Source organism: Penicillium nucicola, assembly GCF_028828085.1.
Source record: "Penicillium nucicola strain IBT 29836 chromosome Unknown utg000003l, whole genome shotgun sequence".
Taxonomy (NCBI): domain Eukaryota; kingdom Fungi; phylum Ascomycota; class Eurotiomycetes; order Eurotiales; family Aspergillaceae; genus Penicillium; species Penicillium nucicola.
In genome coordinates, this window is record NW_026643127.1 from 3,553,995 (window position 1) to 3,576,273 (window position 22,279).

At 50.9% G+C, this 22,279-nt stretch overlaps 10 protein-coding genes across 10 annotated transcripts; 3 read left to right on the top strand and 7 right to left on the bottom strand.

Annotated features, from left to right (window-relative positions):
* Positions 1-1,037: 1,037 nt before the first annotated feature.
* Positions 1,038-3,305, top strand: N7511_004894 (arylsulfotransferase family protein; the record flags this gene model as incomplete). The annotated part of the gene is made up of 4 exons (XM_057127319.1): positions 1,038-1,136; positions 1,191-1,319; positions 1,377-3,116; positions 3,294-3,305. The coding sequence occupies 4 exons, from the start codon at positions 1,038-1,040 to the stop codon at positions 3,303-3,305; spliced, it is 1,980 nt and encodes a 659-aa protein (XP_056986209.1).
* Positions 3,306-4,677: 1,372 nt separating this feature from the next.
* Positions 4,678-6,679, top strand: N7511_004895 (putative MFS transporter; the record flags this gene model as incomplete). The annotated part of the gene is made up of 2 exons (XM_057127320.1): positions 4,678-5,479; positions 5,529-6,679. The coding sequence occupies 2 exons, from the start codon at positions 4,678-4,680 to the stop codon at positions 6,677-6,679; spliced, it is 1,953 nt and encodes a 650-aa protein (XP_056986210.1).
* A 426-nt stretch (positions 6,680-7,105) lies between these two features.
* dph5 (diphthine synthase) lies at positions 7,106-8,119 on the bottom strand (the record flags this gene model as incomplete). The annotated part of the gene is made up of 3 exons (XM_057127321.1): positions 7,106-7,703; positions 7,782-7,906; positions 7,985-8,119. 3 exons carry the CDS (start codon positions 8,117-8,119, stop codon positions 7,106-7,108), a joined length of 858 nt encoding a protein of 285 aa, XP_056986211.1.
* Positions 8,120-8,483: 364 nt separating this feature from the next.
* Positions 8,484-10,579, top strand: N7511_004897 (transcriptional regulator SPT3; the record flags this gene model as incomplete). Its single annotated transcript, XM_057127322.1, has 3 exons — positions 8,484-8,525; positions 9,605-9,694; positions 9,746-10,579. The coding sequence occupies 3 exons, from the start codon at positions 8,484-8,486 to the stop codon at positions 10,577-10,579; spliced, it is 966 nt and encodes a 321-aa protein (XP_056986212.1).
* A 769-nt stretch (positions 10,580-11,348) lies between these two features.
* Positions 11,349-12,118, bottom strand: N7511_004898 (blue light-inducible protein Bli-3; the record flags this gene model as incomplete). The annotated part of the gene is made up of 3 exons (XM_057127323.1): positions 11,349-11,371; positions 11,431-11,839; positions 11,915-12,118. 3 exons carry the CDS (start codon positions 12,116-12,118, stop codon positions 11,349-11,351), a joined length of 636 nt encoding a protein of 211 aa, XP_056986213.1.
* Positions 12,119-14,222: 2,104 nt separating this feature from the next.
* N7511_004899 (uncharacterized protein) lies at positions 14,223-15,008 on the bottom strand (the record flags this gene model as incomplete). Its single annotated transcript, XM_057127324.1, has 1 exon — positions 14,223-15,008. One exon carries the CDS (start codon positions 15,006-15,008, stop codon positions 14,223-14,225), a length of 786 nt encoding a protein of 261 aa, XP_056986214.1.
* A 940-nt stretch (positions 15,009-15,948) lies between these two features.
* Positions 15,949-16,920, bottom strand: N7511_004900 (lytic polysaccharide monooxygenase; the record flags this gene model as incomplete). Its single annotated transcript, XM_057127325.1, has 1 exon — positions 15,949-16,920. The coding sequence occupies one exon, from the start codon at positions 16,918-16,920 to the stop codon at positions 15,949-15,951; it is 972 nt and encodes a 323-aa protein (XP_056986215.1).
* Positions 16,921-17,901: 981 nt separating this feature from the next.
* Positions 17,902-18,936, bottom strand: N7511_004901 (NADP-dependent oxidoreductase; the record flags this gene model as incomplete). Its single annotated transcript, XM_057127326.1, has 1 exon — positions 17,902-18,936. One exon carries the CDS (start codon positions 18,934-18,936, stop codon positions 17,902-17,904), a length of 1,035 nt encoding a protein of 344 aa, XP_056986216.1.
* A 589-nt stretch (positions 18,937-19,525) lies between these two features.
* N7511_004902 (uncharacterized protein) lies at positions 19,526-21,090 on the bottom strand (the record flags this gene model as incomplete). The annotated part of the gene is made up of 6 exons (XM_057127327.1): positions 19,526-19,676; positions 19,746-20,308; positions 20,402-20,782; positions 20,846-20,884; positions 20,943-21,004; positions 21,054-21,090. The coding sequence occupies 6 exons, from the start codon at positions 21,088-21,090 to the stop codon at positions 19,526-19,528; spliced, it is 1,233 nt and encodes a 410-aa protein (XP_056986217.1).
* Positions 21,091-21,475: 385 nt separating this feature from the next.
* Positions 21,476-22,183, bottom strand: N7511_004903 (putative haloalkanoic acid dehalogenase; the record flags this gene model as incomplete). Its single annotated transcript, XM_057127328.1, has 1 exon — positions 21,476-22,183. One exon carries the CDS (start codon positions 22,181-22,183, stop codon positions 21,476-21,478), a length of 708 nt encoding a protein of 235 aa, XP_056986218.1.
* Positions 22,184-22,279: the final 96 nt, after the last annotated feature.

Consider the following 22,279-nt stretch of genomic DNA (forward strand, 5'->3'; position numbering starts at 1 on the left):
AAGTAAGTAAATACGTATTTGGCCTCGGAAACTATTCTTGGTTTGTTGCTCAACATCCGAAGTAATCCGATAATACATACGCATCAGCTGTAAAGTAATGGCAGCTCAATTGCTCGTCAATAATTGAATATCGGCTCAACCCTTCAATGTAAGACCCATAACGTACACCCTGACAAAACTCACATGCACGCAGACAAAGCCTAAGCCACCAGATCTGTGGCATACGCAAGAGGTGATGCTTCTTCTCAGCCACATGCACGTGGCTAGACTCTATCGGGCGCATTGCAACAGCATCAGTTTCTACATTTAGGGTGCCACTAGACGGAAAAGAAACTTTGCGTCCGTATTGAGTAATTGCTACGGAGGGTATCCGTCTCCATATCCGGTCTTGGCTGACTAGTGGGGTCATCGTTCGTCCGCTAGGTTACGGAACTCTTTATTTGGGAGTGTTTGGGAGTGTTTGGGAGTGTCTGAGGCGTTTGAGGCTGTTGACGGTATGGATCCCGATCTCACGATGGGGTACGTATGCCTCGGAGTTAAGGTGTTCGGGGCTGGTTTAGCGTGTTGGACTAGTTGGACATGACGTGGCCTGTGAGTCGGGACATGGGTTGTATTATGTTTTGGTAATACGCGGATGAACAGAGAGTGGGAGTTGATCGACAGATATTGACGGAAAGAAACAATTGCAGAGCTAAGTTCAGCAGGAGAACTCATAGCACCGAACAAAACAATAGCAGGAACTACCGAGCCCCGCAAGTTAGTTGGACATCTTGGCGTTGACTCGCGTTGGCTGAAGGGCCCCCTGACTAAGCACTTTCCATCAGCTTTAAACTGCTATCGGCCAATCAGGCTGGAGTTCTTACTGTCCACAGTCTGCAGGCATTGTGGAGTGGGATTCGTACACTCTTTGTGCTTGGACTTGGGACATTCAGCTTTTATGTTTTATCTTCCCCTCCTTGCATGAACATTCTTGCCACTTTGCTCTCGTTTTTGTCTCTAATTTGTCCGGGGGATGAGGATTTATGGTCGCCTCTATCATGTCCTCTATGAGGGCTCCCCCCTCGCTGCTCCTGCTCCTGCTCCTGTGGTTATGCGCTGACCGCGTGGTTGGAGAAGAAACCTCCTTTTACAAATCCGTGAGTTGCCCCCTGACTGCCACGTTCGGGTCATGTGCTAAAAACTCAACACAGAGACCCGATATCTACCCTCCAGTCTTCAACGTGGAAAAGTCCGAGTCGGATAAACTAAGCTCAGGTTATATCTTCATCACACCATATGAGCTGTCAAATCCCGGTCCTTATATTTTTGACACCACAGGGGTAGGTCCTGAATTGCGGAGACAGATGCAGATCACTGAGCTGACTCATGCGACATAGGAGTTGGTATGGAGTGGCTGGGGAATTTCAGGGCCCGGCAATGCGCACGGCATCCATGTGTGCCAGTACAATGGCGCCGATCATCTATGTTTCTTCCAGGGAAACCAGCAGAAAGGATATTGTCGGGGCCATGGTATCATTATGGATAATCAGTACCGGGTCGTACGATCTGTGCAACCCGGCGGAGGAATGGCTTCGAGTGACATGCACGAATTCCGTCCGATCAATGATGGCAAGACTGCTTTGATGACTATTTACCAGCAACGCCAATTTGATATGACTCCATGGAACGTCAAGACCGGCGTCGGATGGGTGATGGAGAGTGTGTTCCAGGAAGTGGATATCGAGACTAATAAGGTCTTGTTTGAATGGCGCTCGCTCGATCATGTTGATCCTTCAATGAGTTATACTTGGCCTTCGCACACGGATACCTCCGGCACTGGACTGAATGTGCACGAGCCGTGGGATTACTTCCATATCAACTCGGTTGATAAGAACGCCGATGGTGACTATTTGATCTCGTCGAGACATACCTGTGCCATTTACAAGATCTCTGGAAAAGACGGATCGGTTCTTTGGAGGCTTCATGGTGCACAGCCGACATTTAAGAACATCAACTTCAGTTTCTCGCAGCAACACGATGCGCGATGGTTATTCGAAAATGCAACACACTCTGTTGTCTCGCTTTACAACAATGGTTACAATGGATACAACCAGACTCATGCTCATTCGGCTGGTATGATTATTTTAATCGACCATGTGGAAAACACGGCTCTTCAGCTGCGTGATTATGCGCCCATTCGAAATGACCTGGTGAGCTCAAGTCAAGGAAACCTACAAATGCTACCAAACAGAAATGTATTCATTGGATGGGGCAACAATCCATTTGTTTCCGAGCATGACGAGGCAGGCAATCTGTTGTTTTGGGGTGCCTTCGCCAAAGATACTGTCATGAACTACCGCGCCACGAAGTTCGAATGGGACGGTATGCCAACCGACTCACCGGCTCTCTGGTCCTATTCCCGCACCGCCGAACCCATCTCCCCAACAAGCTTCTACGTCAGCTGGAATGGCGCAACCCTCGTCAAGACATGGCGATTTTACGGAGCAATGAACATTACTGGACCGTGGACCTTGCTAGACGAGGTCAACAAAACCGGCTTCGAAACCGAATATACCAATGCCAGCTTCTACCTCTGGTCCAAGGTTGAAGGCATAGATAGCGAAGGCAAAATCCTGGGCAAATCCGAAACAAAATACACCTTTGTTCCCTCCTCCGAACTACGTGAATTCTGCGCCGACTCGACCTGTCTCGATGCCCCCGGCTACGGATTCCCAGGCGAAGAAGCCGCCCGACCATTCATACCCCCTGTTGGCGTCAACACAGTCCCCTGGATCGACCCCGACAACCCCGGATCCAATATCTGGACATACCCCTCCAACTACCCACACTCATCAGGTACAATGACTTACTCGAACCGGTGGAATTTTGGACGATTACTCGCCTGGGGCAGTGTCTGTCTCGTGGCGATCCCCTTCTTTGCGGGTATCTACTTTGCATATCGCTATTACCATAAACGTCAACTCGACCACCTGCGGGACCAGGAGTCTTCTGAGCCATTGAATGGCATGGCTGAGCGGAAAGAACCTCCCATCCGCGCCACTGATCTTCCCTGGTGGAATTGGCGCAGGTGGACCGCCGAGGGTGAACCTTCTCGCTATTTCCCGCTCCGGGGGGGGGTTCGCAGAGGAGGGCGGACTGACCTCAGTATTCCTGATTCCGCTGTTAAACTTTTTCATTCCCTTTTTTTTTCAGTTACGTTATCACTTGCATCTATACCTGGGTCTCGGTTGGTTTTCAAACATGTACATACATATATCCAAGACAATACAAGTCACTAAATTATTTTCTATCAGATTTACCAGTAAATTTGCCAACACGTTAATTCGACACGGTCGATCCCAGCATGTGAATCCACATGGAACACGAAGGTAGGTATACAGTAGTCTGAAGCCCACGCGGCGCCACGCAAAGAAGCCACCCACGGGGCCCATTCTCCTTACCCGTTCCCTCATACACAATACATTACGAGACCCTAAATCCGAGAATAAACACAAAGCCGACAGCCGACCCTTACGCAGTGTGTATACGTAATTCCGAGGCGGAGTGCAGATATTTTCTTCCCTACTATTTCCGTCTTGGTTACTTGTTAGAGAAGTCTACAGTAGTTCTATTTCTAGTTCCTTGTTTTGGGCTCCAGATAATTGTGTTAGATCGATAAAATGATACCAATCTTGTATCAGTTACAACCCTGGAGTGGATAATGTACTGTAATCAATTATTGATCGCCGCAACCTGTACCCCGTAACAAAGATACAAAGTACACGTATCATTTACAGTACCCATCAACTTTCTCGATAAATCACTATTGGTCATTTTAATGTATTTGGATCCCCTCCTAGGCTGTCGCAGGATTCAATTAGATTGCATTCATGTTTTGTATTGTACTAGGCATATGCATTACTCATCTCTTGGCGAGCCTTGTAGGGTTAAGACATGGAGAAATGTCCGGGCGCTAATGTACATTATACAGTATAGAAGTAATGCCGGTATATGCCAATGTATTCGGGAAATGTGACTGTGACTGTGTACAGTGGATCGGGACTGAAACGCTAACAGTATTAGCGCGGACTTTGCCGCTCTAGACTACCGTTTGGAAGTCGAAGGAGTTGAGATTGTTGGTGTATTGTTTGGTATTTGTTTCAAGTTTCGAGCTTATTTGCTGTGGGTGTTGCAGATAAAGTTGGAAATTTCAATTTTACCCGTTTCTTGTAAGTTCAGGGGTATTTTGGTATTTGGGCTGTCAAAAGTGCCAAGACTTCCGTCGTCAGACGGGCGAGACTCTGACGAGTCACCGGTCAGGGGAACGGTGGGCTCGTTTGTTGTGGAGATGTCGTCGCAAGCTGTCTACACAGTGTATGATCTAGGTATACTGTACGGAGTACAATAGATTTGAATACGAAATGTGGACTCATGAACAGAAGGGTGAACAATTGATTAATTATCCCAATCTTAAAGAAAGAAAACCGAAGTCGTATTGCTGTACTTCGTATAGAGACAGATGTCAATAGAAGCGAATATCCATATCCCTGTGGGCCTTCAACGGACGTCATCAGGAGTAAATTACCGATCAGCCCTGGAGTTCACAGTTAACTAGGCTAAACTCCCTTCTTCACGGTTTCTACTTCTCCAAAAATACAAGGGGCCCAGCTTTACTCCGGCTTACATACACATTCCTCCATGGCCAGGAACCATAAGACGAATGCCCGCCACGCGCGTACGACGTCCTGGTCGAGTGGCTACCATCTGACCCAAGTCCCCGGCGAATTCTCCGAGAATCCGCAACGCCGCCGCCGCGAGTCCAACCACTCCCTCGCCAGCGTTGAAGAAGGCCCCTCCTCCCCCGACTCCGATCCCGCCGATGATACAATGCTCAGGAACACCTCGATGGATATGGGTGGTGACCGCAAAGCCCAGCATGTGCGCAGTCGTTCAATCAGCCAGGGCGCCGTGCTGGCCCTCCAGGAAGCCGAAATACCCGCTGTGCCTATCAAGCCGACGCCTGTGACGTGGATGTCGCTGCCGCACAAGGGTCAATTGGCGCTGCTGGGACTCTGTCGGGTCTTTGATTTCTTGCAGATTGCCTCGTTGCAGGCCTATATGTTTTATCAGCTCAAGTCTTTTGACGAGAATCTCTCCGACTCCGATGTTGCGACTCAGGCGGGCATTCTCCAGGGTGCGTTTACCGCCGCCCAGTTTGCGACGGCTATTCCCTGGGGCCGGGTTGCTGATGCCGAATGGGGTGGTCGGAAATTTGTCTTGCTTGTTGGTCTGGTTGGTACTGCTGTGTCATGTTTGGGTGTTGCCTATTCGACGTCGTTCGCGCAGGCTGTGTTCTGGCGCTCGTTTGGTGGTGCTATCAACGGTACGGTTGGTATCATTCGGACGATGATTGCCGAGAACGTCAAGGAGAAGAAGTACCACTCGCGCGCTTTCTTGATCCTGCCCATCGGTTTCAATGTGGCTTCGTTGTTTGGCCCAGGTGAGTCTCTTGATCGGTACAACTTGCGAGGTGGTGCTAACTGGTGCAGTCATGGGCGGTATGCTCGCCGATCCCGTCAAGAGCTACCCCCGTCTCTTCGGTCCCAATTCATCTTTTGGAGGTGAGAATGGTGTGCAGTGGCTTGAGAAGTACCCCTACGCGCTTCCCATGTTCGCCAACTTCTGCTTCCTCTCCTGCACGGCTGTCCTCGTGGCATATGGACTGGAAGAGACCCTCCTATCCTGCAAGGGCAAGCCTGGTCTGGGCTCCTTTGCCATGAAGCTCTTTGCGCGCAGTGTAAAGACGGTCGTTCCCTCTTCTTCGACCTTGTACACACGGCTTCCGTTCCGCGACTATGACGAGGACGGGCCTCTATTGAGCCGCGGATTGGAGCGCGCCGAAAGCTACGAGCTCGAAGAAAAGGCACACAAGCCTGTGCGCCTCCAACGCGTCCTGCCCTTCCGTCGAATTTGGACTAAGAATGTCTTGTGCACACTTGGAGCACAGGCTTTCTTCGACTTCCAAATGGGCGCCTTCAACAACCTTTGGCTCCTATTCCTGTCCACTCCTCGGTACGATGCCAATGACCCTGCTAGCCCCGTCCGCAGCCTGCCTTTCATTTTCACTGGTGGACTCGGTATGCTGCCGCAGAGTGTCGGATTCGCGACCGCCATTCTGGGTGTGATTGGCATGTTCCTCCAGTTCACCATCTACCCTTCCATCAACGGCCGCTTGGGCACGGCCAAGAGCTACCAATACTTCCTGTCTCTTTTCCCGGTTGCATATTTCATTGCGCCATACATATCACTAGCTCCCTCCTCTATCCCTCCTCCGGGCCAAGCCAACGGTCCCTGGGTTTGGTTCTGGATTATCATTGTCCTCTTCTTCCAGGTCACCGCCCGAACATTCACCCTCCCAACCTCTATCATCCTGCTGAACAACTGCTCGCCCCATCCCTCGGTCCTCGGCACAATCCACGGCATTGGCCAGTCTGTTTCCTCCGCCTTCCGAACCATTGGCCCTATTTTCTCGGGTGCCTGGTACGGTTATGGTCTGGATATCGGCATGGTCGGCTTTGCTTGGTGGTTGATTGCCTTGGTCTCCGTGTTTGGCTGCGTGGCTGCCATCTTCGTCTACGAAGGCTCTGGACATGAACTTCTTCTTCCGGGCGAGGAAGATGAAGTCGAACATGCCCATTAGCGATGTGATACGATCAGCGTGTCTTTTGTTCTAAAGTTGGATTGTACATTGCTTTGACATTTGCATATACTCGGTGGTGTTGGTTGGCTTTGGTTTGTCTTTTTTGGTGTTCTACCGGTGCAGGTCCTTTTACATCTCTTCCAATCTTCAATGACCTCTTCTTTACCTGCACCGGTGGACATTGATGTCCTCGCATATTTGCTTGCATATTTCCTTGTTTTTTGCTTCCCGTCTTTTGGATACCATTTCTTGCATTTCTTACTCTGTCATATAAGGATAGAGGCTACCAGGCAGTCTATATCTGGTCAGTCATCCAATCTAGATCTGATTAACTGTGAACAACATATCATCCACAATTTGCAAACATCTAAATCATAAAAAGAGACCTTTATTTATAGCTAGCATTATACTCCTCAATCACACCACTCACAAGCTAGCCCCGTATCCCTTAGCATAACTAGCATCGAAAGTCTCCTTATCAACAGCATACTCCCGAATGTAATCCCGTTCAAGATCATGCGTCCTCCGACCAAGGAGAACGAGACTATGCAACGGCGCCCCCATCTCAACACTAGCCAGCTCCTTGAGCGTACCAGAAACAAGCTGCTGATTAGCAGCTCCAACCCGCGCAGCGCCCACAGCAAGACTGTCAGGCCCATAAACACCCTCCTTCCTCTCTTCCTCAGTCTCAAGCATCTGCGCAGCACATTGCGCAACAGTCATATAACGAGGCGGCTCGAAGATCCGTCGGCCGCGAGCCATGTTCTCAATCGATTGCTCTTTCACTTTGATGTCTAGCAATACGAGCGTGTGCAGGCCCGTCTGGATGTTCTCCTTTACCCGGTCATAGTAGGAGCTGGGCTTCCAGGTCTCTGTGAAGAATACCATGCTTACTGTTTGGCCGAAGTTGTACAGTTGCAGTCCTGTGCATCCGATTCCGGACATGATTGAAGCGTTGGGGACGACTTTTGTTTCGATGTTCAGTTCGCGTGCACGGAGAACGAGATCTGTGTGGGTTGTTGCGCTGTAATTCTGGTTAGTGGGGTGTTCTGGGTCTAGACTTGTGGTTATGGTTATAGATGGGGTGTTGGGGGTCTCTTACCCGAATGGATCGCCGACTACGAGGAAGACGATGTCAACTTTGTCGGCGCCGGCGAGGATGTCATCACTGCCGGTTTCCACAAGTTCTCTGTCGGCTTCAATGACGGGGCGGCCGTAAAAAGCTTCCTGTTTAGTTCGTGGTGGGTGAGTCACAAATTCAATGAAATCACAATGACCATTGAGACTAGGATTGAACCAACTCACCAGCTTAGACTTGTCAACAAGAAGAATACTCGTATATGCCTCCAGGTAGACTCGCTCGGCCTTCTTCACGATCTCCAAACCGCGGACAGTGATATCAGTCTCATCGGCGAGACCGAGGCCAACAAGGTGCAGCATATTGACTGTATGATAGGCTGTTGAGCAAACTAGTAAATCTGGATTTCAATTGAATAATTGAACAAGCTCTAAACAAGACAATGCAGTATGTCCATAGAAATAAAAAAGTGAGCCATGCCCCGCGAAACCGGCAGAATACCAACACCGCCGGATAAAGATATCGCCGTTATCGGTGCTATCGCTATCGGATCTCCAACTGAGCCTCCGCATCTTCCTTGCATCCTCGCTGCATCCTTTGCATCCTCGGAGTTGCAACTGCGATTCCTCTTCTTTCCAGCTCGTCTTACCCTAATATCAGCCTCTCCTTTCGTCTCTCGCACCCATTTCAACTCAATTCCCCTCAGAAGGGCTTCCATCCCTCATCATGTCCGACCGAAACCCCAAGTACCGTCAGGAGATTCAGCAGGTGAGTCCATTCCCTGGATAGCTCCGTTCACTCCTTGTATCCTGGTTTCTGGGTAAGCTTTCTGGTTGTTGAATATGAGTTCTGGCGTGGAAGAGGTGCAAGTCACGACTCTTGACTTTGCGATGGCTGCGATGGCTGCGCGTGGCATGCAATTCATGTCCATACGCGACTCATGCGCCGAACACCTAGACAGATGTTACGTATATCATCTCGCCTGTCTATTTCGCTTCATAATACGACGCTATCTTTACTCCAACGGTATCTCGACTTCTCTTCGTTACACCCACTGCTTTCGGTCTTGCTTCGCTTTGGTACGCGGTATACCATTGCACAAGGTCGTGATGAGCATTGCTCTTTCGGTGGACATACCATATCAAATATTGGCTCGTCTCATGTATGGGATGATCATTCGTGCATGTCCAATGCGGCTTTCCTATGCCAATTGGCTTCATTGTCGAAACATGTCCTCTGCATGACTTTGCAATTGTCTCGATATGCATTATCATACTGCCTGGATATCGAGCATTGCCTCGGCACAGACTGAAAATCTGTGCTCCACTAGATTATGCTCCAGTCCCATGTTGTGGATACAATTCAGCGGGGGTTGATTGCAACAAGTCTGATCTGCTGAATGTCTTGTATTCGTGGACATCCTAGTTGCTCTGGGAGAATTCAATGCGTGGTGGCTCAGCTTGATGTCAATATACCCTCTCTGTACAAGCAAGATCATAGCTTCGCCTCTTGCAAGGCTGGCTCAAAGACATCAGTCGAGGTTGAAGCGTTATGGTCGATTAGTCCTTTGTTATCGTCATTGAAGAAATTTCGAGCATATCTTTGGACACGAGCCGCAGCTTGGATGAACCTGTCATCGAACTTACTCAATTTGAGCCATCTCGTACTGTGGGCAATAGCTAATTTGCAGTCATTGTTGCTGGCTCCCATTCATGTCTCATTATGAGCAACGGCCTTGCATTACCGCCAGCGTCAGAATCAACACCAGCACCGCCAACAACCAGGAGGGAACCTTCTGGAAACCAAATCTCAATACTGGACATGAAATGCTAATTCTTATTGTAAAGATGATGTTTGTCTCTGGAGAGACTGCTGAACCATCCAGTGAGACCACAACTTTGATTGAAGAAATCACTCGCCAGCAAGTCCTTGAAATTGTCAGTACTTAAAAGCTTATATCTGACACGTGGTCACTAACACTGCTCTAGCTCTCTCGCAGCACCGCTGCTGCAACTCGCCGCGGAGTGCGCTCCATTTCAACTGATGACTTGATCTTCTTGATCCGCCATGACAAGGCCAAGGTCTCTCGCCTCCGAACTTTTCTTTCGTGGAAGGACGTCCGCAAGAACGTCAAGGACTCCGACGACAAAGGTGGCGGTGACGCCGCCGATTTTGCCGCCGCCGACGATGCAGCTGGTGTTGTTGCAGGCCCCCAAGATGTAGCCTCAAAACCCAAGAACAAAAAGGCCAAGGTCGGACTCGCCTGGGACGTCAACAGCTTCTACTCGATCCAGATTCCAGAGCGCGAGGACGAAGAGGACGAAGAAGAGGAGGAGCAAAACTACGCTACCCTCCAGCGCCTGGCCGCCGCCGACGAGCGCACCCGCCACATGACCAAGGAAGAGTACGTGTTCTGGTCCGAGTGCCGCCAGGCATCCTTCACCTACCGCAAGAGCAAGCGGTTCCGCGAGTGGGCCGGATTCGGAGTCGTGACAGAGTCCAAGCCCAACGACGATATTGTTGACATCCTCGGCTTCCTCACTTTCGAGATCGTCCAAACCTTGACTGAGCAGGCTCTGCGCGTGAAGGAGCGCGAGGACAACGAGAAAAACCGCCGCGGCGGCGCTGATGCGGGCGAAGACGTCAAGAAGCGCAAGCGCGAGACCGGCCTATTCGACCCCCCCGAGGAGGGCCGCACCCCCATTGAACCCCGCCATGTGCGCGAGGCCTACCGCAAACTGCAGGCTACTCCTCGGGCCCGTACTGCTATGCTCATGCACAATGGCAGACTGCCTGTCAGCTTCCCTTTGGTCCTTATCTGAGGACTGGCTGCCTCACTCGGGCGTCGCTGGACGCCATCTCATGATTTACGGTAGCGGGAGTTTTGCGCCTAAGGAAATACCCAGGTTTGCTTGGTTTTGGATCATTGTTTGTTTTCATGGCGGAAAGTCAGAATTCGTTCTCTTATTTACCTATGTCGAGGCTTTGGTTAGTTTTCATATCATCACGGATCTATCGCATCGAACCTAGAAATATACAGAAGGCTTAGCATTGGCCTTTATAAACTCTGAACGAGCTTATTGTCTATAACAAATCTTTTTCTTTGGGATACTAATGGTAGACCTTACATCCCTGACACTCTCCAACGCTGAGGCAGCACAATGGTATCAAACCTTGGAGGAATCAGACTGAGCTGGAAAGGAACCTTGAAGTCGACCTCATTAATGTATTACACTTGTAGCGTGCAGTTCTGGGTCACTTCTGATAGATACGACGGGCTGTAAGTTGGGTCTACATTACGCCCAAGGCTACTACTGTATGTCACATTAAGTCAGACTACAGATCATGCAGTCGCCAGTTTTCTCTGCAATATACAATTGCGGGAGATCGTGAAAGAAACGCAACTACCACGTAGGACATGTTTAGTTTAAGTTATAGTTCCTGCAGCAACTGTGTGCTCCAGCTAGAAAGTGGTAATCTTATGACAGCCGAAGCAGTCACGTCCTAGATAGATTGATAGTAGATATATCATAAGTCATGAAATAAACATCAGGCCAAGCCACAGGCGGATATATCAAAGAGATAAACCCCCTAAGCTTGATGAGTGCGGCGCCCTAAATTCATCAAGTTAGCCAACCATGGTCCAAACCCAGCCCAACGGGGAAAAACATACACTCAGCCAACTCCTGCTCTGTCAACTCCCGAATGCCATTAATATGGGGCACGCTGCCCTGCACAGCACCCTTGACAGTATCGTAGGCACGGCCGATGACACCCTTCTGGGGAACAACATGCGTGGCAAGCTTCGCTTCCAACTTGATAACGCCAATGCGAGGGTCGGACGGGCCGCCGTCATGCACGCCGTCGCCCATATCGCCAATCCAGGCCTTGAGCATGGGGGAGTAGTATTTTTCTACGACTGCGGCGTCGCTGATGATGGATGCTGTTCCTGAGATTGAGGCCCAGGCGCCGCTGACTGCGTCGAGGAAGGACATGTTTACTTCCTTGGGGTGGACGGTGAGGTCCATTGTTTTGCCGGAGAAGAGGTTTGTGTGGAAGATGAGGTCAATGCCGCCGTTTTCCTGTTGGGGTTGACTTTGTTAGTTTGGTTTGTGGCTTGGAGGCGTCCGGGTGGTTGCGCGTTGGTGGGATCGTACCTGTGCGGCGAGGGCCATGCATCGTGAAGCTAGGTAGTCACCCTCTGATTGGTGGGTGGTCAACATGCCGAACTTGACAACGGAAATGAACTTGGCGAGTTCTTCGATCTTTTGGGGGAGAGGAGGGTCTTCGAAGTTCTGGGTCTTGTAGGGGTCCACAGAGTGGTTGCCCGTGGAGGTGTTGATGGAAGCGTCGGCAGACATGTTGAATTGAGAGAGAGATGGAAAATATGAGTATATGTTGAACTGCAGGACCATATGATATAGTTATATAGGCAGAGCTCTGCAACTTTTCTTGGAACTATACATCGTCAATGTGACGTCAGGGATAAGATCAGGATTAAGGGTGCATCCGCTCTCCACTTCAATGGGGAACGGGTCCTCACCAGTATAGCTCAAATCCATGATTTATCGAGATTATCGTGAGTGACTATCACAAAATTGAAGGGCTGGAATGGAGGTACTCTGTCCGCTGCGGGCTGTATAGTCAATATCATAATAGCGTTTGACATGATGGATTGAGATGAGATGAGATGAAAAGACGATGAGATGAAGGGGGGAAAGAGCTTGGATTGGATTGGGAGCATGCATGGAACTATTCAGATTGCTGTCTCCGTGACTGTTGGAGTGTTGGGGTGTGCTTGACTGTAGTCTTATTGAGCAGTGCTCTGGCTAGACGGCTGTTGACTTGGGACGGGTTGATATTGAGAATTTGCCTTGTAGTTGATATTGTAGTCTGTGAAGATAGAGGGATGTAAGTCTAGTTGTCTATTCTGTCTGTTCTTGTTATTACAAGACCATCCAGGTTGTTTGTGTTGGGCTTCGTGTCGGCGTTCTGGGTTGAGTTTCTCTTCCTTCGGGGAGAGGCCGACTGTTCTGCAGGTTTTTGACCTCTTGAGTTGCTGTGGGTTGCTGTGGGCTGCTTTGTTCTCAAAGGGGGAGCTTTGATGACATCGTCAGAGACGAAGTTGGAATAGTTTATCATGGTTCGGTCTTCACTTGGCCGTGGTGTGGCTAATCGTTCAGCACTGGCTTGCTGAATTGGTGGCTGGTGGGTGATCTGGTTTCTCTACTCCTTTCTCTGAGCAATTCAGCTGGAAAGTGGCCTAGACACAGACTTGAACAGCTATCAGTCAACACTGAGGGTGGCTAGTGCCATGGTTTGATACAAGTAATTTTTGATTGTTGGGGATGGCTACATAAACTCACGGGTGGGAAGGAACATCAAGCAAGAGAGGAGAATGAGAATGGTTTTATTTATATCAAAGAAGAGGTGGAATGGCAATGTGGTCAACAGAGACCCAAAGTCAAGTTATAAAGGGACCGACGTGGGAGGAAAGCATCAGTTGTCACATGGGTTGAGATGGGTGGATGGGAAGGGGGGAAGCAGAAAGACAAGACAACAGGAAGGAACAGGAAGTGGGAATAGCTTCATGCGTGGTGTGGACAGGCAAGTGAAAGGAAATCCAGCCAGAGTGTGATGGGGAATGTCCATGTTGGGACAGGCAGGAACCAGCAGACCTGGGAAACACCACACCTCCCACGAGACCAGCACAAGGCAGCAAGAGCCAGGTGGGAATAGCATCATCCAAGACAGAAAGAGCCAAAAAAATCCCATGAACCCGGTCCTTTCCCGGGCACGCACGTCAATACATGGGGGAGTCCGCAGACAAGCCCCAATCTAGGACGCCCCAATCCTCAACCCCCCTACCTCAGATCAACTTACTAGTTACGGCACGCTCATTGAGACGGCGGAATAGGGGGCCACTTCAACTGAGTTAGCGCCTATGTGCAACGTTGGGTATCACCTCGATAGAGGAGCCTCAGACCGGCAGTGAGGCAATTTGACCATCTATCCTCGCTACCCCGCAGGACGAAGACGGGCCATGACAACCACCTGGACCACTGGTGTGGGTTGGTTAAAATGTGCATCTTAATGTGATCTATATAGGGGGTGGACGGCAGCAGGAGGTCGAGGGGACGAGCAAGACGCGCTCTATCGGGGCCTGGAGACATCGGGGAGACTTCAAATTGCGGGAGCAGTAGCTGCCAATATCTATTATCATGATGTCCAATACAGAAGTCCTTCAAATGTCCTTGTGGCGAGCAATGGGGAGAAAGAATCGGTTGAGATACCTCCATCCCAAGGCCGAGATGAAGCCATTTGCACATTTTCTGTCTTGTTGTCAGGTCAGACTCTCTCCATACAAAATCCCAAACAGGGAATTCCATCTGGGGAAACTCAGGGATCGAATCCGCGCAAGGTCAAACATTCGTTTTTTATTTCCCAGTCCGGTCCCCAGCTCTCTCATTTCACAGCAACAATAAACAGGCGAGGATATTTCAACAAGACCTTCCCATCAACAGAAACAGGATACGCCTTCTTGATCTTCGCCAAATAAGACTCCAAAAAGGCCGCCTTCTCCCCATCCTCCAGCGGATCAATATACGGCTTCAACCCTGCTCCTTTCACCCACTCCACCACAGCCTCCGGTCCCTCAACCGAATGGTAATAACTCGTCTCCCAGATCTGAACATCCGTACAGAATGGCTTCAGTCGATCATACATCACCTGCACAGACTCCAGCTCAACCCGCTGCACGCCAGCCAACTTCCCGGCCCACGGCCCCTCAACCGCCGTCTCCCGCATCAACACATGCAGCGGTTCATTCAGGTTATTCGGCACCTGAATCGCAAATGCAGAGCCAGGACTCTGCGGCTCCAACAACCGCTTGATCACCGCAATGCGGTCGTCAGCCGTCAGCCAATGGAACATGGCGTTCGAGAAGAACAGGTCGACCGCATCGCCGGTCTCTGGCTGGTACGTCGTCAGATCCGCGACGAAAAAGTCCCGCTCTGGGAGCGCTGTCTGCGCCTTCTGAATCATATCAGGGGAAGAGTCCATCCCGGTGATCGTGGCATCGGGGAACCGCCGTACCAGGACTTCGGTCGAATTCCCCGGCCCGCAGCCCAGATCGATGATCCTCTTTGGCGAGGAGATCGGTACCCGGTCGAGCAGATTGCGGGCCGGGAGACTGCGTTCATTCTCGAACTTGAGGTATTGCCTGGCGTTCCAGTCTTTGCTGTTGGCCATTGTGGTGTATGTGCGTGGGTTGATTCTTTTGAGTATGGATAGTGTGGGGCGGATTGCCATTGCTGTTAGTTTGATGCTCTATTTTACATGGTCTGGATGATATGGGCCTGGGTATTAATAGTGACTGTAGGGATGAGGTTGCCCTGCGAGGTTGCGATTATCGGAGATTTGGTCAGCATTTGCCGATCCCGAGGTCGTTGGATTGCTTATTTCCGGAGGGAGGATTCACATTTCTAGTATTTCTAGTATGGATGCTATAGGGTATCTATCTCGTACGATCTGTGCATGGTTCCTGTAAGCCACAAATGTGTGACGTCCGTGGCATCTCAAGGTGAGGCCTGACTATAGGCAGAAGGTCGGAACTACTTAAATAACAAAACATAACTAACTACAACCATGTTAACTTTATACCAGTCATATTTGCAACTACTTCAATCTATATTTCGGACCCGTTTGTTTCAAAGCAGGAATTCATAAAATACACAGAATCTCCAATGGGAAGTAGAAATGCTTCTACAATTAGCCCTGCTCTGTAAGCGCTTAGGTTATTTCATACCCGCAGAAATGTAATCCGCACCACCTGGTTGGCTCCCAGCGGAAGAACTGTGACTGTGAATTCACTGCTGAAATGATTAAAATAATATATTCAAATCAAGCCTTTTCTAAATCTCACGTCATTCAATGACGGCACCGGGGCAAATTGTAAATCACTCATTCTACAATCCAGCGTATACCGATCAAGGTGATCTGCCGATATCGCAAAAACAAACCCAACGTTACATCACAATTAGCGAAGAAAGGAAGAAATGAGCCAGGTAAGATCCAAGATAGATTGATAAATAATTCTAGCCAAACAAGCAACCTGAATTGAACAGAAACGGCATGACGGACATATCCCAGGGGGAGTCAAGGGAGTCCAGTGGGTCATAACACTCTACATTTAGTTGTTGCCAACCAGGTTGCCGAGCAGGGACTCGATCCAGCTCAAGACATCTGAGGCACTGTCGGTGGGGAAAGGCAGAGCCGAACCAGCAGCGCTGGGGGTCGAGACGACCGAGGTGGGAGCCTCGGAGGCGGAGGCTGCCTGACGGGTGCTAGTGGCAAAGGTAGTCTGGGCAGCGACAGGGACTGAGATGGAGGTCTCGATGGCGATAGCAGCAGAGGTAGTGGTAGCAGGAGTCTCGGTCGAGGTAGAGGCTTCAGTGGAGGTAGAGGCCTCGGCTGAGGTAGAGGTGGAAGAAGTGGAAACGGCGGCAGCAGTGGTAGTAGCAGCAGCAGAGCTGACCACCGCGCTGGAGCTGGAACCGCTGGAGCTGGAGCTGGAGGAGTCACCACCGAGAGTGAAATCGACACACGACTCGTAGGTCTGGTCAATGGACTGGGCGTACCAGTACCATTGCAGAACACAGTCACCGGCGGTTCCACACTGGCTGCCGAGGTCATCAGGGATGGTCACGGAGAAGCTGGTCTCGTTGGCAGTGACGCCGGTGGCCGTGGAGGCATAGACATCCCAGGAGATGAGGGGGCTGCCGATGACCGAGTTGGAAGAGGTGTCGACGACGGAGACGTTGGCAACACCGGTATGGGGAGCGCGAATGTCGACAGTGAAGGCAACCTTCTCGCCGGCCGTGTAGGACTGGACGTTGGCCTTGTTGTCGGCGAACTTGTAGCCCTTGCAGAGCCAAATGTCACACTCGGCGGCGTTGTAGTCGCTCTGGCTGGCGGCGACCTGGAGCTCACCCTGGATGTTGCCGTAGTTGTCGGACTCCTGGTTGACCTGCACTTGGTTGCCGCAGGCGGCGGCCATGGCAGAGCCGGGCATACGGGCTTGAGGGCTGGTGACAAAGCCGTGGGCGTTGACCATGGAGATCATGCTGGCGAAAGCCAGGACGGGGGTGAATTGCTTCATCATTTTGAATATGAAATTGAAGAGAATGGAAGTGAACGGTAAACCGGTACCGATGAATGTCTTAACGAATGAAATCTACACGGTCACAGACCGGAGTGAAAGAATGTGAATGAGAGAAAAAAAAAAGAATCAAGGACTGGCCAGCATACTCAACTGGGCTGTGGATTTGGTTGTTATATAGCCATTTGGACTACCGTGAAGCCCGCTAATCAACCACAAACAAGACTCCACCGTGATCATATCAGAGGGCTACAGTCCCTTGAAACACGATATAATTCCAGAGCGGCAAGTCCATCTCCAACTTGACCGAATGTTCCGAGACAAGCCCGACGTTCTGGAGCTAGGGCTTGCCAAGCATGGCCCACGCGCCGAACTGGGATGAACGTTTCAGGTTGACAGGCACCGAACTGGGGACATTCTGCGTGATTAAGCTTGTGGAGTGGGAAAAAATGAGGCTGGGTCTCGGACGTTTCCTCAATTTGACTCTCCTCCCGACCTATAGTCGCCCTGCATCTGCCAGGGGTTTGTGAAACTCACTAGCCATACGGGGAGCCTCTATGGTTTCATATTAAAGAGTGGATCGATATCCTGGGAGAATGACCTGTCAAATCCACTCTAATGATGGAAAATATAGCTCCGGGCACCGTTATGATGCCCGGTGATCTACATTTCGAGATCTACGACAGAAGTCAACCCGCCATACGGAATAACATGCTCCTAATCACATCTTGTTCGCTCACCACAGACTTGAATTCAATCTATGACTAGCTCTGTTGTCTCGGTCAACTACCGACAGACTAGAAAGTATGGATCATCCAGGCATGAATTCGGAGTCCGTACTTCCACAATCCACATACTCCATGCTGAATACGAGATCACCTGGATCCTCAACGACCAGTTTATAACAAGACTGATACTGCGTGAGAGCAGTGAAGTGCCTTGCAACTGTATCCAAGAGTCGCAACGCAAATCGAAGAATCCAGATCACCGATTCAGCTCCAGATCAAAAACAATCTTCCCCTTCGCATGACCCCCATCCAGTCGCTTGAAGGCCTCCCCAAACTGCTCCAGCGGCCAAACACTATCAACCATACCCCGACACAACCCAGCCTCAACCAACTTCGTAATCTCCTCCAACTGCCTACTAACAGGCTGCATCACAAAGAACACATCCTTCACCTCCGACCCCCTGAACTCAGCAGGACAAACATCCCGGGGTGGCTGATAGATACTCAAAACAACACCCCCATCCTGAACAGTCCACCAAGCATCAGCCAGAGACTGTCTCCCAACACAATCAACCACAACATCAACAGCATTCCCCTTCTTCCCAGCCCACTCTCTCAGATCAACGGCCCGATAATCAAGCACCTCCGACGCCCCAAGCCCCCTCACAAGCTCGACATTCCCACTCCCACACGTCCCAATCACCACCGCCCCAAGCATCCTCGCCAATTGCACAACCCACATCCCAACACCCCCCGAAGCCGCAGTAACAAGAACCCTCTTTCCGGCCCAAACAGCCCTGGCCTGTTCCATTCCCATTCCCTCTCCCTCTCCCTCAACCCCAGACCCAGACCCAAAAACATGAACAAAAATAATCTGCCACGCAGTCATAGCAGAAAGCGGCACCGAAACAGCCTGCACGAACCCCAAGCCCTTCGGCATAAACGCCAACTCATCCGTAACAGCAATAGAATAGTCCCTGGCGTTTCCAGGCCTCGTGTAATTTGTGCGCGTGTACACCTCCGCGCCGGGCTGGAAGGGGGAGTCTGCTGGGGCGGAGATGACGATGCCGGCCATGTCGGGGCAGGGGATGAGGGGGCGCGGGGTGGGTGGGGGGAAGTTCTTTGGCCAGAGGAGTTCGCCGGCGCAGGGTGAGCAGGCTTTGACTTGGATGAGGTGTTCTGGGCTGTTTGGGGCTGGGTTGCGGGTTGGGAGTGGTGTTTGGGTTAGGGTTAGGGTTGGTGAGTGGGCGGTTGGTTGGAGGAGGGTACGGATTGTTTTTGGGAGGGGCATTTTGGTTTTGATTGATATTCTGGCTGGTATTGGATATTGGATATTGAATATTGGATATTGGATACTTGTTCTTTGAGATTGGTTCTTGTTTGGTTGATCGTATGGGGTTTTTATACTTCCTGAGATGACGTTCCGCGATCCCAGATAGCCTATTCATCATAGCCTAACCGGAACATGGGACGTTCAGCCACGAGTCCAGAAACGGAATGTGGTGAACCAGCTCGTATTCCTGTGGTTCTCTGCGAATCATATGTTATAACCGTGCTTGGGATTTCGGAGATGCGAGCTGCGAGGTGTAATAATTGAAGACGCGACTTGTGGCTAGAACAGTCTTTCATTTGACAGGATCTACCTAAATACGCGAAATGAAGAACACGATATTGGCATGACCTCACTCTCTGTAAGCTGTATAGAAAGCTGCTGAATTGCACATGAACGGAAAATCTGCAAAGCAATGTTCAAGGTATCATAACGAATGAAGGACAAAGACAAGGGAATAGCTGTGCGCAAGCAATATAAACAAGACGAAACGCAAAAGTCCAAACGTGTTGGAAGAATCAAGACGTGTCACTCTCGCCCAAGGTTGGGATCAACGCTCCTGCTCGCTAGGCTGGAAATGCACTCGATCTCTCTGAGACTGATGCGTCTGGTTCCTCCCATCAGAATCCTCCGCGTAATCATCAGCGAAGGGATTCTGAACTTGGAAATCCTCAGACCTGTATTCGTACCGGCCCGTATTACTAGCAGAAGTAGCAGTAGCGGAAGGACCAGCAGTAACAGTAGGAGCAGCAGTAGCAGTGGCGCTCGACGTTCTACCGCCAGTCATAACAGGAGAAGGCAACTCCGCAGCAACAGGCACCGCAGTCCCAGTCCCAGCCCCAGAAGCAAAAGGCAAAGGTTGAGACGTCGACTCGGGCGAAGTGACATTCGAAGAACTGGGCGATGAAGACCCGCGAACCTTCCGCGCCTTCAACATAGCCCGCTGCTGCTGTGACAAAGCAACAGAAATCTCATCATTCGTCTCAATAAGCGTCAACAACGTATCCTCATCAGGCCCAGGATTCGTCGAATGAATATATCCCTGAATCAGCCTCGAACCCGTGCGACACCGATCCACAAACTCCTTCACCAGATCATTCTCCTCCAACTCCACCGCCGGTGTCGACTGCACGAACTGCGTCAACAGCTTGGCCGAGTTCCGTGCTTCTTCAATGCGCGCCGCTAATTCTTCCGCATTGGGTAGTGCATTTGAGGGCGATCGGGCAACGTCCGGCGCGCGCGCACCGGCATACGCATTCCGATGCGGATTCGCTGTCGACGTCGGATGAGGGGGGAGGGGCGGTGCGCCTGAAGCCATGGGGAAGCGATCAATCTGAGACCCAACCGCCGAAATTAGTCTCGCTCGTTTTGCTTGGTCTCTGCACGTTCATTGCTGACATGGAGATCTAGATCAATTCGGGCTCACCAGTCCGCGCTGCGGCTTCGACTTTTCCTTCGCCCACATCTGCAGCAGGAGTTTCAGATCCTCGTCCCAGCTGCGCTGTTGCTCCAGTGTGTCCAGGTACTGGCGGAGATAGCTTTGCACGTGCCAGTCGCGACCAGCGCGGAGTAGCTCCTTGATTGTGGAAACGAATTTCGCGTCGAAGTTGCGCGTGAAGGTGTGGCCTGGGTTGTCGACTAGGATGCGGGTTATCATGAGCGCATTGTATTGGACGTTGTTTGGGGTTCCCGCTGGGTCGGCGAGGTATTTGCGGATTCGGTAGGCGGCTTCTTTGGCGGCATTGGGGCTTGATTCGGCTGTTTCGACTATTTGGGGGAGGTGGACGAATTCGTTTCCTTGTTGGTTCTGGAAATTTGTTAGGGGAGTGTTTGCTGAGGCGTGGATTCCATGGTCCAGGGAAGTGCGTACCGTGTCGTGCGAGGAAGTGTTTGATTCGCAGAATGCAGTCTGATTTGGTCGTTAGAGAAGGTTAATTTGGTTGATCTGGTTGATCTGCAGGACGGACCAATTCTCTTGCGATTATGGCTTCTGGTGAGTCGTTGCGGTGGTCTACACTGTCGCTTGAGCCTGGATTGGTTAATGAAGATGCGGGGAGGCGTGGAGACGAGGAACTCACTCGAACGCCTACTCAAAGAACCCAGAAAGCGCTTCATGGTGTTGTCTGTGGACTGTGGTTTTCTCAGGGGAATTTGGAGGAAGAAGAGCAGTCACAAAAATAACTCCGGGGCTAAATGGGGGCGGCTCCTGCAAACTAGTGACGAACGAGAACCCTACACCCGAGGCAGCAAAGGGGATATATATTCTCAGTGGCAAATGGCAAATCACATATCCACGTCAATCGTCCACGAAGCCATTCAAGCGCCAAGACGCCTCCAGGCTCCAAAATATCTACACAGCCACGTGCCATGTACCGGGTACACGTCCACCACAGCGTCGATCACCCAAATGCCAAGTACTCAGTACCTGCGATCGAGCATCTCACCCTCACATCTACTCCTTGACCCTCGAACAAGAACAGTATCCAGGATCTGAACAACATCAAACTCCCTCTAGAGCATCGGCCATCTCCCCAAGAGTCCCAAACCGCCAATCAAAAATCGGTTCCCCCAGATTCCCCATCGTAGCCCCGGGCCTCTCAATCCAAACCGAGCGAATCCCCACCCTCCTTGCAGGCTGATGATCATGGAACTGACTCTGGGCAGTCTGCAACACTTCTGCGGGACGAATTCCAAACTCTTTTTCCACGGCCGCGAGCATATACTCGAAGTTGCGTAGATCGGGCTTGTAACTGCCGATATCTTGTGCCGTGATCACCATGTCAAATGGTACACCCTGTAAACTCCCGCGATTGGATTCAGCAAACGAGGCCCGGTCGACGTTGGAGAGGACGACAAGCTTGTAATGCTTAGATAGACGGTGCAGGGCGTCTACGGTGTCTGGGAAGGCGGGCCATGTTCCCACCGTGTCGCCGAAGTGTTGGCTTTCTTCTTGGCTTGGGGGGTTGAGTCCGAGGCGGGTGGCAAGGAGTGGGTGGACGGTTGCTAGGAGCGTTGAGTAGGGCATTTCGGGGGTTGCTTTTTGCTGGGTACTTTCTAACTCGTGGAAGACTGTCAAGAGGTGTTCCCGGGTGAATTGGGCCGTTGCGTTGGACAGGAGTGGTTGGAGAGCAGTAAGGATGCCGCCTTCCCAGTCTATTAGAGTGCCGTAGACATCGAAGCAGAGAAGGCGATAATCTTTGAGGGACATTTTGTAGAGTGTAAAGAGAAAGATATACTATGCTGGTGGGGTGAGAGTCCAAGAAAGAGTTGGAATTGTAAGGCTTCTTGTACAAATGGCCCCGCA